This window comes from Culex quinquefasciatus, chromosome 3 (assembly GCF_015732765.1).
Source record: "Culex quinquefasciatus strain JHB chromosome 3, VPISU_Cqui_1.0_pri_paternal, whole genome shotgun sequence".
Classification (NCBI taxonomy): domain Eukaryota; kingdom Metazoa; phylum Arthropoda; class Insecta; order Diptera; family Culicidae; genus Culex; species Culex quinquefasciatus.
Genome location: NC_051863.1, coordinates 36919170 through 36933237, shown reverse-complemented (window position 1 = coordinate 36933237; position 14068 = coordinate 36919170). Strand labels below are relative to the sequence as shown.

At 40.9% G+C, this 14068-nt stretch overlaps 3 protein-coding genes across 7 annotated transcripts; all 3 read right to left on the bottom strand.

Annotated features, from left to right (window-relative positions):
* Window positions 1–305: 305 nt before the first annotated feature.
* On the bottom strand, window positions 306–4213 carry LOC6039781. The gene is made up of 2 exons (XM_038264251.1): window positions 4073–4213; window positions 306–4016 (listed from the first exon to the last, which is right to left on the bottom strand). The coding sequence occupies exon 2, from the start codon at window positions 4005–4007 to the stop codon at window positions 354–356; it is 3654 nt and encodes a 1217-aa protein (XP_038120179.1). The 5' UTR covers window positions 4008–4016; window positions 4073–4213; the 3' UTR covers window positions 306–353.
* Window positions 4214–6796: 2583 nt separating this feature from the next.
* Window positions 6797–7639, bottom strand: LOC119769919. The gene is made up of 3 exons (XM_038263762.1): window positions 7595–7639; window positions 7260–7525; window positions 6797–7192 (listed from the first exon to the last, which is right to left on the bottom strand). The coding sequence occupies exons 2-3, from the start codon at window positions 7460–7462 to the stop codon at window positions 6913–6915; spliced, it is 483 nt and encodes a 160-aa protein (XP_038119690.1). The 5' UTR covers window positions 7463–7525; window positions 7595–7639; the 3' UTR covers window positions 6797–6912.
* A 1227-nt stretch (window positions 7640–8866) lies between these two features.
* On the bottom strand, window positions 8867–13528 carry LOC119770299. 5 transcript variants are annotated; one of them, XM_038264922.1, is made up of 3 exons: window positions 13412–13528; window positions 13046–13243; window positions 8867–12399 (listed from the first exon to the last, which is right to left on the bottom strand). In XM_038264922.1, the coding sequence occupies exons 2-3, from the start codon at window positions 13222–13224 to the stop codon at window positions 9048–9050; spliced, it is 3531 nt and encodes a 1176-aa protein (XP_038120850.1). In that variant the 5' UTR covers window positions 13225–13243; window positions 13412–13528; the 3' UTR covers window positions 8867–9047. The 5 variants fall into 5 exon arrangements, with proteins under 5 accessions (XP_038120850.1, XP_038120847.1, XP_038120849.1 ...); XM_038264919.1 differs by having other exon boundaries at window positions 13304–13522; XM_038264921.1 differs by having other exon boundaries at window positions 13308–13522.
* Between the last annotated feature and the right edge of the window lie 540 nt (window positions 13529–14068).

Below are 14068 nucleotides of genomic sequence, written 5' to 3'. Positions count from 1 at the left end.
TATCCTCTACTAGGGGAACCTCGGTTTGGCTGATTCTGAGAACTTTTTTGTTCGGATGAAACACCCTAATGGACAATGATGTAAAGTAGCTTTTTTTGGATTAGGGAACGAAGTTAAAGCGACATAAAAAAATATACAAATTGCTAAGGCGTTTATATTTTCGAATCCGTGAATTAGGGTGACGTTGAGAGCCGTGTGAAGAAGAAGTAATTTCGAAAAGTAAACCATTTCCCTTTTATTTGCTCCAAAAAATTAGTGGAATATTTTAGTGTTTTTTTTCTTCAGCATAAAAAAATAATAGGATGTTTTTTTGTCAATGGATATGTTTGTTTTATTTTCTATGTATATATATTTCACTGGCAGCACTTGAAATGCTGAATAAATGCATTTGTAATGCCTTCTTGTTCGATATCTGCTATTGCACTAAGGCATGGCTCCGGAAGTAGTACGTTATCACCGTAAATCCATCTACAGAAATCGTAAATGATTTTCACCATACTGGTTCTACTATCTACATGCAACTCCTTATTTACACATTTTCGGCCAACGTTCGATGCAAACACCCACAGAAGCTCGTAGTTCTCCACCCATGTCACTAGGACCTCCCTCGACCAATTAGATTGCACCCATACGATGATCTCTTCCAGCAGCGCTGCATTGTTGTGCTGAATCAGCACCTCGAGGTATCCCGGAACCCGTTTGCGAAGGTACTCCAGCAGCGCATCCCGCTCTTCCACGACGAGCTCCGGAACACGCTCGAACAACCACCGGAACACCTCCAGAAACGGCTTACGACAGGCAACGGCGATAAAGTCCTCTTCGTCGTCCAAAAAGTTGGTTAGGATATCGCCCACGAAGCTGGTGCCATGTTTCCGTCGCAAAACTCTCAACAACTGGAGCGTTTGATTTCCGCCCAACCGTTTAAGGTTGATCAGGTGACGGTTTTCGGTTTCGTTGACTTCGCCACCGAACCGGAACCGTAACTTGCGCCGATCCGACTCGGTGAGGCTAGCGTGCAGAAGGTCGAACACCGAGAACGACGTTGCGTTCATGCTGCTACGAATCAGGGTGAACCGTTCCGTTTCTGTGCAGCTTTTGGCCAGGTAGTGACTGAACTCGTTTGTTTTATCTTTGAGGAGTTGAATTGCGTCAGGATTATGCATCAGTTTTCCGAGGTGAAAATCCATAAATTTGGTCGCAACGTCGACTCGATTTAGGCATAGATAGCGCTTCATGTACTGCTTAAATTCGTCAGGTTCAGTGCGATGCGTTGTGAAGTGCAAGGCAAGGAAGTAGCTTAAGTAGGTTTCGTGACAGAAGGCCTCAGACGGATTCAGTCTGACCAAGCCGTACGTTTCATTTTTCTCGAAAAGATCCCTAACGTGCTCGGTTGATCCCCAGTAGACGCTCAACGCCATCTTTACGTGATCAGCAGGAAACTCCTTTCGCATTAGCTGGGATGCATATTCCTGTGCCTTTCCATCGGTTTTAATCTTTTCTACAACCAGATCTAACCTTCGCTGAACGAATTTCTCCAAGATGCTTCCCATTTGAAAACTCTTTGGCAGCTCAAACGAGTCCGATTTTATTTCTTCAGCATAAACAGTGGAAATCATCTTCATTTGAAGCGGGATTCCAAGCAGTGCTTCATGTTTGAAAACGGTTTGAAAAGTGTGTATCAATTTAGTTGCATTTTTTTCAACCAAAGTACGCTTCTCGAATGGAATGCCTCTAATATTCCAGGTTTTCATCAAATACTCCAACTGTTCTTCCTTAGTGAACGGGTTCAGACTATAAATTCGAATTTCTTTTGCCTGACCCAACTTCAGCTTAATCCGTTCCAGGCAGTGAGGTCTGGTTGCGATGCACAGCCCTCGTAAATTTGCAGCGGAACAAGCAGCGATCATTTCCTCCAAACACTTTTGGCTTTCGTCACTAACTTCATCGTACCCATCCAACAACAGGAAAACCCTCCCTGAACCAAACATTTCCCGTACCATTAATATCTGGTATTCATCCGTATCAGCTTGAATCATCTTACACACCACTTGGATCAGCTTTTCCCTAGCCTCAGGGGAATCAATCTTGCGAAAATGTGTTACCGCAATTTTACAGTCTAAATAAACCGCCAAACAGTCCTGCCGTTGATTTCTGATGTTGTCAGCGATGTAGAACATTTCCGTCGTTTTTCCCATTCCGGCTTGGTCGGACAGAACGATTGGAGAATCGAGATAATTGTTCAGTTCCTTCAATCTGGAGTCGAAATATGGATCCAAAGTGAGCTTGTTTCTGCCAAGATTGAAACATTCACTCGCCGGCTGACGATACAGTTTCATTACAAGTTGGTAATTTTCCTTTCTTATCAAATCATCCGAGAAAAGCTCTCCAACAGTTGCAATATTTCCAAAGACGTTGATTTCCTTAGAACTGATGAAATTTTTACAGTCCAAAGTCAGCTTATCGACATCAAATTCGTCCTTGTGGTGAATCAAACTCATTCTGTTTAGATCATCCACGTGCTGACTTGGCACTTTTTCACCTAAACAGATGACTTTTCCGTTGAATAGTTCCAGCTCTTTCATCAAACCTTCTACCGATGGTACGTCAATTCCGCTGACAACAACACTTCTAAGACCATGCTCGCAGACTTTTGCGTGTTTCGTTACGGCTATTATTTCGTTCTTACACCTTTCAAAGTTTCGATATCGAAACGCGAGACATGGCTGCATTGCGTTAGCAAACTCCTCCGTCATAAACACTCGATTCACGCTGCAATCGATGTCCTGGACCGCTTCAATGAATATACGATTGTTGTCTTTCAGAACACTCCGTAGACCGCCGTCGTCTCCCTCAAATTCCAATCCGGGATCCTTTTTCAAGTTCGTCTTGCTTCGCAGCACGAGTAGCTCAAATATCGCATCGATTTCCGCCTTACTAGCCATCTGTTCGACTGTGCACTGCTGCACCAAGCCGCAAAGCTCCTTGAATCGGTTTGCACCGAGCTTTTGTGTAAGTTTGTTTCTAAAATCGGCAACCTTCGGGACATTCACGTAGAACACGAAGCGCGCGATAAAGTCTTCCAAGTCGGCTTGACTCGCAGAACTTTCAACTTTCCACGCGTACTGGCCGTTCCCTTTTTGAAACTGATCGTCTATTTGCAGGATAAAGTATCGCTTATAATTTTCACTGTTCAGCAGGTCCATTGAAAACTTTGGGATTTTCAGCGCCATGGCTCGTTCGAATATTCGGCGAAATAGCTGAGTGTTGGAGTCCAAGCTACAATCTCCTCTGATGAAGCGATCCTGGAAGACCTTCATATCGCAATCGATCACCTCCTGAGCCATGATGCGATAGTAGTTTCTCGCGCCTTTGTTTGAATCCCACGTTTCTTTCTTGAACATCACCGAGATAAATTTGTCTACCACAGCTTTGAGCGGATGAACTTCGTCCAGAAGAAGCTGCTTAAGATCACCGTAATCCGGGTGGTCCATTTTTGACGAATCAAACTTCCATCGCCGAACGTCACTTCCAAGTACCGGTTTCAGAATATCATCCTGCCCATCAGTAACGTAAGGCTCAAAGTTGGTTAACGCTGTATCGGCTATACTTTGAGTAGTCCAAATTATCATCTCCTTCAGCTGTTCGGGACGGGTGTGCTGCTTGATTTTAAGATATGACGCAAAATATTTGGCCACGTAGTAGTTCTTGTTCCCACACTCCCGCCAAAGATCCTGCGAGGAAATCACCTTGTCCGGCTTGGACGGATCACCCTCGAGCGTCTGCTTCGCTTGCAAAGCGTACGTTAACTCCCGGGTACCCCGCAACGTCACGTTGAGAACCACATCATCCAGCGCTCCGAACCTCGCCGCCAACTCTTTGCCAACGGTGTACTCCTCAACGTCGGTTCTGTCACGCACCGCCCGGATGCACTCCAGCTTTGTGTACAGCTCGAAATCCGATCCGTCGGTTTTATTTTCACCCCTTTCGGATCTTTCCTTCGCCGGCATGGTGAGCACCTGCAAGTATAATTACAATAAGTTTAAGCTTGAGAAACAAAAGCTGTACAACTCACTCCGAATTGAAACCAAATTCCTTTGAAATACAGCCAATACGACCGTCGCCCAAAAATTATCTAAACCAAGAATGAGTCATTGCGCAAGATGATTCCACTTGAGCCGGCGCTCCTGCAGTTGACTCGATTAGCAGCTTCGCAAATGTAAACAATAACAAAATTTGCCACATGGGCGTCACTGGCCGAAGTTTTTTTTTCGAATAGAGTTATCTAAGCCCGAGCTCACGCACACTAGCACCCCATTTGTTTTGCTGGCGGGTACAAAATTTAACCTCAATCTTTTTCGTATACGTACACGCAATACATGCGCACGTAGATAACTCTATAGAGGTTTCTACGTGCGCATGTTTTGCGTGTACGTACACGAAAAAGATTGAGGTTATGGCCTATCTACAATCACTTAACTTAGAAAATTTCACTTAGCTTAGGAGTTTGAATCAATGGAAATGAATCTGATCTTCTACAATGAAAAGGAATAAAATTAGAAACTTGACGTATGGTTTGGAAAATTTCAAAATCTACGGTAAGTTGACGTTTCCATATCAAAGGTAAACAAACAACTGCATAGCAACGTATATCAGCCCAGCAAATTTTCTAAGTTGATTGTGGATGACGGCCGTAAGTTGTGTACATTTTCTAAGTTTTACTTTACTTAACTATTCTAAGCTAAGTGATTGTAGATAGGCCATTAAATTTTGTCCGGCCAGCAACATCAGATGGTGCGCTAGTGTACGTACACTCAAAAAAACATTCACGTTGATGTTACGTGAAAAGCTATGTGGTATTTTTCCACTAAAGTTTTCACGTAACTTCTACAAGATGACTCTAGTAGAAACGGAATTTATTTGGCCAGATCAGTTCACATCGATTTTACGTGTTTCACACGTAAAAGCTAAATGAATCAATTGACGATTTCTACGTGTTTGTTTTAGTAAACGTTATATGGTTTTTGTAGTAGTACACGGAGAAAAAAGCGTTCCGAAAATCGTGAACAATGTGCCACGAAATCTGGAACAAGGTGATATTCCACGGTACGAAAACGTACCATGAACAATTTCCATGAACGAAAAGCAAATCGTGAACAGGTGTTCACGAAAAATCGTAACGCCAGCAGCATAACGCTTAGCTTGTAATCGAAATCATGAACACTGTTCATGATTTCAGGGAACAACGTGGGAATGTGTTCACGATTTAAAGAACTCTTTTTAAATGTGAAAAAAAATGATTTGGAGCTAATAAAAAATGTTAAGTTTTCTGGATTGTGTGTTGAAAGTTTTAAGCATATCGAACAGCCGTAGTGGGCAAAATGCAGTTTTTAACTAATAATTTTGGTAAGAAGCCGCTACTCATTGTGACGGTGGCTTAGGGATTTGCCTTTATTTTTTTTAGAGAACCCCATATTTAAATGGCTGTACAACCTGCACAATAATAAGATTATTATGTTTAAAAACGTAACGTAACGCTACTTTACAATCGAGAACTTTAGTTCATGATTTTTATCATTTCTGTTCATGAAAACGTAGTTTTTTGTTCATACAATCGTGCACGAGTTCACGATTACATGAACAAATATTTTACGCAAAAACATGCACATTTGTTCACGATTTTCGGAACGCTTTTTTCTCCGTGTAGATTTCAGTTTTGCCTCACTTTATTTTATTTTTTCGAATAGAAATAAAAATGATTTCAGTTCAATTTGCACAAACTTGGTATATTTTTCAATAATTTACAAACATTATAAAGATTAGATTTTTTCGGAAACACCGATGAGACCATTTTACCAGTGGTTTAGTTAGCCGATTCTGCCGGCCTGCATGCACACGGGAACCCGTTTCAAGGCCAGGACGACGTTCGCAACGCATCCGGCCTAGACAATCTGACCACCAGCTGGATGCTCAAGAACGAGTTGTGCAATCTAGACTCGAAATCCTCCGGAGAACACTCAGCTAAACCCGTTGGTCTTGTCCATGCAATTTTCGGTGGCATTGAGCACCACGGCACCACCGGCCGCTAAGGTTGGAACGGGCCAGAATTCCTGTGGCCGCTGGGAATGAAGATGATTACTTCCAGAGGTCAGATTCTGCAAAAAAGGAAAAAATAGCTGTAATTATTAAAAATTTATCAAACTTAATTTAACTTACCGTCTGTTCCATTTTAAAATAAATTTGGCGAGAACAACTCCAGCTGCAGACCTTTGCCGTTCGCTATCAATTTTCATACTAAAATAATCACGTAGAAATTTCACAGAATAGCGCACTCGAGTCTCGTTCACTCAGCCAAAATACCTTTTACCGGCCATAAGGATACCATATAAAAATTTTCCATACATTAACCATATAGATTTCATAGAAGTACTGAATGGATAATTTTTCCATAAGCAGACCTTATGAATTTAATGTAACATTTGTGTTACGTTCATAAGAAAACCTTATAAAATTCAAATTTTGTGAAGCTAGCAGGTTTTTGTTCTTATATGGAAAACTTATGAATATTATTTTCTCTCTCTTTAAATTGTTACTGTATTCATTTGACTAAAATTTGAAGGTTTATTTCTGTTAATTTACAAAAAATAATGCAATTTGTGACAAATTAGATTCAAAGAGTCACATTGCTGGTCGGGGTCGTGTCGGTATGCAGCGACCGCTGGGTGTGGAGTGTCTCACGATGGCCGAACCGTTTCGGGACGAAGTCGCAAGCGTGAACCTGATCTCTGGGGGGGGGGGGGAGTTCGTCCGAGTGGAGACTGTATGGAATCTTGAGGTATATTTCGCGCGGGTAGATCGGGTACTAGTCACAGTTAAAACGCTCGTGTTCGTGGATCTGCTTACAATGATGGATCATTAATGTGCTTCTCGAGGGCTGTTTCGTCCACACAGACGGTTGCAGAAGCGGCACTGATACTTTCGCTCCCGCGCGATCGTACCGGAGCGTTTCTCCCAGCTCTTGCATCGTGATGCCGTGGTCGCGCTCTTGATGACGGACCGCCAGGTACAGCGAACAGTACTGCGCCAGAAAGAGGCCGCGTTGCAGACATACGACGGTGATCTCGAGTATGTTTCCTTCATAAATGGCTCGCTGCTCGTCGATATCATACTGCTTTTCTCCAAATTGATCATGATCCTGGATCAAAAGGGTTGAAATGATTACTATTTTTTCTAAAAAATCTACTTTAAACCCTAAAACTTACATATGCACCGGGTTGGAAGTCGTTTGTCGCCTCTTCAAGGTAGTCTTCGTTAAAGTCGTCGTCGCTGTCCGCGACGGCGCGTCTTTTGCTGTCCAGCGTGCCCACCTTTTCCGACAGGAACTCCTCGTACTTCTCCAAGGTTTCCTCCTCGATTGTTTCCTCGAAGAACCCGACGTGATCACCATCTCCACTGCCGGCGACATATTTCCCGAACTTTATGGACTTGAGTTGGCCGCCTGCTTTTGGTCAAATCGTTGTTCGTTTTCCTGTTTAGAAAAAGTTAATTAATATCGAATCTAGCCAAATTAGACAAAAACCTCACAAATCAACGTTACCTTCAATCGTTCTTTGCGGCCACGCCGGATGCACTCTGTAGAACTCATGCCGAGATCTATCTCCGGGAGTTCCTAGTGGATGTCTCTGACGAGGCCGGTGACCAAGTTACAAACCGTGACTTTTCCGGAGCGTCGCAACTTCCACCGCACCAGCTTGTTGTTCAAACACATTCCGGTTGTCGTGCTCCGCTACGCTCCAGATGACGTACGATGCCAAAACTCTGCGCTCCCCGTCGTCAGCAAGTTCGAATCCAGACCTCCGGCTCCCAGGGGTTCGATAAAACAATCTGTGAAAAAATAATTGTTAGAAAACGGAATACTTCACCAAAAAATCAATTATTTTTAATATACTCACATTTTTTCATTTGCTGGTGGACATTGTCCCTTTGCTCTTCGTCTTCGCTATTTCCATTTTGAATGTTATATGGTTTTCTTATGACTTTTTCACATAAACAAAGTCAATGATAATCATAAATTAACCTTATGAATTCTACTCTTATGCAATCATGCTTATAAGGCAATCTTATGAATTCAAAAACAGAAGATTTCTGAGGGTGTTATATGGTGTGCCATATGTATTTTAAAAGATGTTTTGGCTGAGTGTTGAAGTTACATTTCAAAACACATAAAAGCTACATGAATAAACCTAGTGGAAAAATACTATAAGGGGTTCCACGTAACTTCAAAGTGAACATATTTTTTTGCCAGAACACATTCACATTATTTTTACGTGCGTCACGTAAAACGGGCCTAGTGAGGGTAAAATCGAGGTTACGTGATTTTTCACGTAGCATCAACGTGTGGAGTTTTTTGAGTGTATGCGAAACGTCATAAAGCTCTATAGGTAAGCGACAGCTGCGATCGCGGGTGTCGTTGTGATCATGGTGTTAAACAAAGGGTGTGTCATCAAAACGACGTCGTCGTGCTTTCTTGCCGTACGTCGCTTTTTGACCTTCCGAGAAAAACGCGTTTTAATGTTTGACCTTGAATAAACAAAACTGAGAGCATGCAATGTAAACAATAACAAGCACGTTTTGGTTGAATTTAGTTACTGGAGTCTCGAATTATAATTAAAAACGTTCACGGTAGTCGAGCTCGTACCTGTGTCAAACGCGTTCTGACCTGAAATCCCTTTGACCAATTGTCGCACCCTACATCAATTTTTAGGCTGTGTCAAATAGCATAACAAGATTGAAACTTCTGTCATATGAAAAGTGACAACAATGCACGGAGTTTTTTTCGGTTTTTATGGATTATCTCAGGATTGAAATCGAATTTTGGGGATCTGTGAAAGTCAAAAGGTGAGACATTATGAGCCACGCAAAATGGCGTTCTTAACTCAATTTGGCCCAAAATGCACGTACGACAAGTTAGCACGACGGCGTCGAAAATACATGATTTTTTTTCCTTTTTAAGTATTTATTAATTACACGTGTTATAAAAACGAAAATATTCAAAAAAGTTTTTCAAAACAACATCGTAACTTCTCGCACGTAATTTTATCCACTAACTCCCTCAAACTGCTACCATGAAATATTCTGTTAACCATTGAACTCAAATCAAAATCACTAAGATTATCTTCGGCGAATTGTACAACCAGCTCAACAATCTCCAGCGCCGATTCGTCCACACTTTTACAAACTTCAGCAAACGCGTGCAGGCACAGCTGGTTAATCAAAAACGCTTTGATCACTCTTTGGTGGTACTTTTTGGCAATACAACTTAAAACCAATTCTAAAATTTCGATCCGATTATCGGCTATCGCCAGGTTAAGGTACTCCCTCCAGCGTTGCTCGATGTAGTCTTGCAGAAGATCAACGTCTTCTTGGCAAGTTATGCCTTGGTTGATGCTGAAAAGTTGTTCTATGACTCGCTTGAATCCTCGTTTGAGTGCGGCTGTAACGAAATCTGGTTCGTCAGTTGTGAAGTTGGTAAATATTTGTTTGATTTGATCTTTTGGATGTTTACAGCTTAAAATTTTCAATAATTTAACAATTTTATCTTCGGTTATTGATGACAAGTCAAGAAAGTTTGAATTAGTATCACAAGTGCAAAATTTAAACCTAATATTATTGTACGAATTAATCGGTAAACTGTCATAGATAGCCTCAAAAAGATTAAACTTTTGGTTAATAATGCTAGAATAAATACAGTCTTTTAGTTGCTCTTCACTACACCAAAACTTAAAGAAATTATAAAATTGCTTGACTTTGATTTCACTTAGCTTGTGATTTGGATGTAATACTAAACCTTTTGAGCACTCCAAGACTTCGACCTGACCCAAGAGCTCTTGTCCACTGTCAATACTAGCAATTTGATGGTCTAAGAATGCCACAAATCGACTGCTATCGAATTCATTCAAACCATTCTCCATAAGTCGATTAAAGTACTTTTGCTCCACGTGATGCGTAAGCAAAAACTTCACCACAAACCACTCCCGAAAAGAAGAATCTACAAAAGTCACTTTACCGTCCGCAACCCGCAACAAACCAAAGTGATATATTTTTTTAACCATTTCCTGATCCACTTCCAGGTCGTCACATTCCAGTGCAAAAGCAAGCTCGGCATGGTCCTGCTCAAAACCGCTTCTCAAAGCGTTCAACGCAAGCTCGTGAGCTCGGCTGTCGAGGTTGAAGCAGCGATCGCTGCACAGACTGAATCTTTTGTCGATGAAGGTTTCTACAGTTTTTGCGACATTTTCTGTTTTAAATGTGAAATTTGCTTCTTCGTGTAGAGCTGCAGCGATTTTGAGATTCTGCGGTATTTTTAGGAAATTCGCTTCGAACAACGTTTGAAAGTTTTGAATCAAATCTTTGAGTTGATTTTCATCTTTGTTTTTCCAACTTAATTGTAAGAAAATTAGTTGATCGGTTTTATTAAATGGCTTTAGATAGCACAATTTAAAATTATTTAGATTTGCCTTCAAAAAAGCCTCAAAGTTTGGTCGCACAGTGATTACTACGGAGTGGAAGCCAAGATTTTGAATCCATTCCAGGGATGATTCTGATTCACCAATTTCGTCAAAGTCGTCCAAAAACAGATGAATTCGTTTTTCTTGCACGAGCATTTGAAGCAAAAACTTTTGAAAGTGATTCGCTTTTCCTACGTTTAACAGTTTTATTAAAACCTCAAAAATATCACATTTTTGACTGAATAAAAAACTTTTTGTTCGACAGTTAAGGAAAATCGAGACACATTGCTTATGCTTAATGTCTTGCGACATTTTTTCGAGAAAAGCGCTTTTGCCAATACCAGGTTCACCACTTACAACAGTGATGCAATCCTCATCATTCTTCCATACTTCACCAAACTCACTGAACAAATCTCGCTCAATGAAGCAATCAAGCTGAACATTCGACAAACTTTTTGATCCCATAATTATTTGCTCACATGTATTCCAGTTAATCACAGCTTCCATGGGAATCGTTCTTAAACTTTTGTCGCTCAACAGTGAGGTTACCGAATACTCCTTCCCCTGAAGAAATATACTTTTCGAGAACAAACTATCTTTGGTGTCACTTGAAACATCTTCAAATGAGTAATCGTCTTTGTGGTTGTCAAATGCGCTATCTTCTATCACATGGCTGTGATCTACAACTAATACTGCTCGGCAAAGATTAGAAGCACTCTTAAGTCTACTTAACACGTTTTCATTCTGAGTGTAAGGCACAATAACTACTGGCATTTTATCCGTAACTGATTCCAAGCACTCCAGGATTGACAGCAACCTATCCAGTTGATTGCATTTTGAATCTCTGACGAAAATGAAATCACTTTCAGGCAACATCTCTTCAGCGACTCTCGCTATCCTTTCCAACGTCAACCGGACACTTGCACCAGCCTCCAAAATCATCAGTCTTGTTGATTTCGACGCACAAAATTGACTCAAAGCTGCCTCCAACGCCATCAAACTCTCCAGCGTGAACTGCAAATTATCACTCCTCCAACTTGGCTTGTTTTTCCCGAATTCATCCAACTCGAAGATTGCATTCATCTGCTTTTCGTTCAGCATGTTTCCTCTCCTCAAAAATCTTCTCAATTCGCTGCAAACGCCTTCACTGATACCGCACCGTTGATGAATCACCTTTTCAAAAGTTGGCGCCGTTGGCACGTTTGTGTAGAAAACTAGCGCGGACAGAAAGCTTTGCGCATCCGCAATGGTTGAGGTGTTTTGAAAATTCCACCCTCGTTTCCGAGAAACGCTCGTGATGTGATGATCTTCAAGGCAAACCGTAACGTATGACGAGTGCGGAAGCTGCTCGATGAAAGATAATTGAAAGTCTGCAATTTTTTTTTGTTTAAATTGCTGATGCAATGCAGTTTCCAAGAAGTTTCGGAATCGCAGCGTATCCTCAGATAATTCGGAACATTTCGCAAGAAAGTCTGTTTTGAAAGAATTCTTTTCGAATACGTGCTCCACCAGCCAACTGAAGGACTCATTAGAAGTATTCCTTGGTCCAATTGGTATCTTTGCAATCAACAATCCAGCAATTTTCTCGGCTAACTTGTACAGTGGATCAACCAATTTCAGCAAACTCTCCTCCAGCTCCACACTCCTCTTAACTCGATATCTCCGAACTCCAAGCAATCCAGTCTCCAACCAATCAGGCGTTTCACACAACTCCAACATCTGTTGCAGCTCCGAGTCCCGCTTCCTGAACGCCGCCTCCGTCCACACCACAATCTCACGGCCCACCGACTTCAACTCGTGTTTCACCCTCAGATAAGCCTCGAACCGTCGCACCAAGCTAATCTCACTCGACGAACTCATCAAAGCCGCGTACGATATGTTCCGCTTGGTGTACAGTCATCCCACATATTCGGAACGGTTTCCAGATTCGCCAGTGTTCAAAAAATCATAGCAAATCGATAATTGAACTTAATAATTCGCTTTTACCTTCATTTGAAAGCTTTTCTTGCGATCTTTCGAATGCTGTATCGAACATCTGCAAATTTTAACTTTTATATGAAGATTTTGAAGAATTACTTTGACCCTTGAAATCCACAAATTCGGAACACGTTTTTCTTACGAATGTAAACAAACTTTGGATCCCTCCAGGAGTACATATTTATTACCAAATAATGACTCCACACACTGAAACCAATGAAACTCAAGCTTAGTGATGTTTTATACATGGTTTGATAACTTTTTTTGTGAAAATAACAGTTAAATTCAGGTGTTCCACAATTGTGGGAGGCACAATAACATCCCACAATTATGAAACAGGCCATTTGGAGGCAGTGTTTTGCTGCTCTGGACAAAATAGTCTTGGAATGAAGTATTTTGTTCAAAAAGTACTACTTTTACTAGTGAAATAGCAAGATAATGTACAAATGAAGGTTCTAAAAACAGTAAGTTCGACACAAAAGCTACTTTTGGCATGCTATTGACAAATTATCATAAAAGTGTTCCGAATTTGTGGGTGTTCCGAATATGTGGGATGACTGTACTGCCGTTGGTGAACGCTGAACAGGTAGTGGCACCGGTTCTCGCGGTGAAATACCTCAAGCCGGACGTCATCCAGCCTATGTCGAGGTCGTCCTACCGCGTAGCGCGGAATCCGTTGGCGGCGACAAATCCATACTAGATAGAGAATTAGAAGTAGCTGCGAATCCGGTGAGAGCACCATAGTGAAGACGAAATTTTTACTAAAGGAACGAGAAGAGAGGTCGGTTTAGTAATGTTTAGTTTCTGAATCATAGAATTACCAGCGGATTTAGTATTTCACAAGACCTTGGAATTGCCACTGCATAGTAGTTTCGATGGAATTAAATCAACTCTGTTTCCCTGAATGTGGTCGCAATAACTATACGTACAACTCGGCAGAAATTCATAGTAAACAAGCGCACACATCTGATAAAACACATATTTAAGTCTCGTACAACAATTATGCACTGAAGAAGCTATTTGGGCACTTGTTTATCAAGAACATTAAACTGAACAAACCAGCTGATCTGTGTATAGAAAGAAAAGAAGTGACGACAAAATGCAAAGTAAATAAAACCAAACTTGTATGCAATATAGCATGCAATTTATTGCATTCAGGGTTGTAGATCATGAATAGAACGGACAAACTGTAGAAAAAAAAAACAAAAAAGCAGTTTTTTTTAGGGAATTTTGACAATATCAAAAAACTGCTATAGCCGTTGAAAATTAAAAAAAAAACATAAATCCTGTGCTTTATTAAGAGCTAAGCGATTTATGACGAAATTTAACGAGAAAAGCACGTCAAAATCACCGAAACGTTAATTGTGTATCGATTTGTAATTGCATTCGATTTTTTTCTCAATATACGAACAGACATCTAAAAAAAAGCAAGAATATTGTTACTGCGATGGTCTTATTAGTTTTTAAAATTTTCAGTAAATTTGCCTCTATTTCCGTTAGGTTTAGAAATTTCTTAATTGAAAAATCTTTCAAGCTATTTTTGAAAGGGCCTTTTACGACTACCAAAGATTTATATCAAGAAAGGA

What these genes read in the sequence shown, in the direction of transcription:
- LOC6039781 (XM_038264251.1), bottom strand. Translation starts at nt 4,007, where the DNA reads ATGCCGGCGAAGGAAAGATCCGAAAGGGGTGAAAATAAAACCGACGGA.
- LOC119769919 (XM_038263762.1), bottom strand. Translation starts at nt 7,462, where the DNA reads ATGTCGCCGGCAGTGGAGATGGTGATCACGTCGGGTTCTTCGAGGAAA. An exon ending in ACTTCCAACCCGGTGCATAT is followed by an intron (nt 7,193 to 7,259) that starts GTAAGTTTTAGG and finishes CTTTTGATCCAG; the next exon opens with GATCATGATCAATTTGGAGA.
- LOC119770299 (XM_038264922.1), bottom strand. Translation starts at nt 13,224, where the DNA reads ATGGTGCTCTCACCGGATTCGCAGCTACTTCTAATTCTCTATCTAGTA. An exon ending in TTCAGCGTTCACCAACGGCA is followed by an intron (nt 12,400 to 13,045) that starts GTACAGTCATCC and finishes TGTGGGATGACT; the next exon opens with GTACACCAAGCGGAACATAT.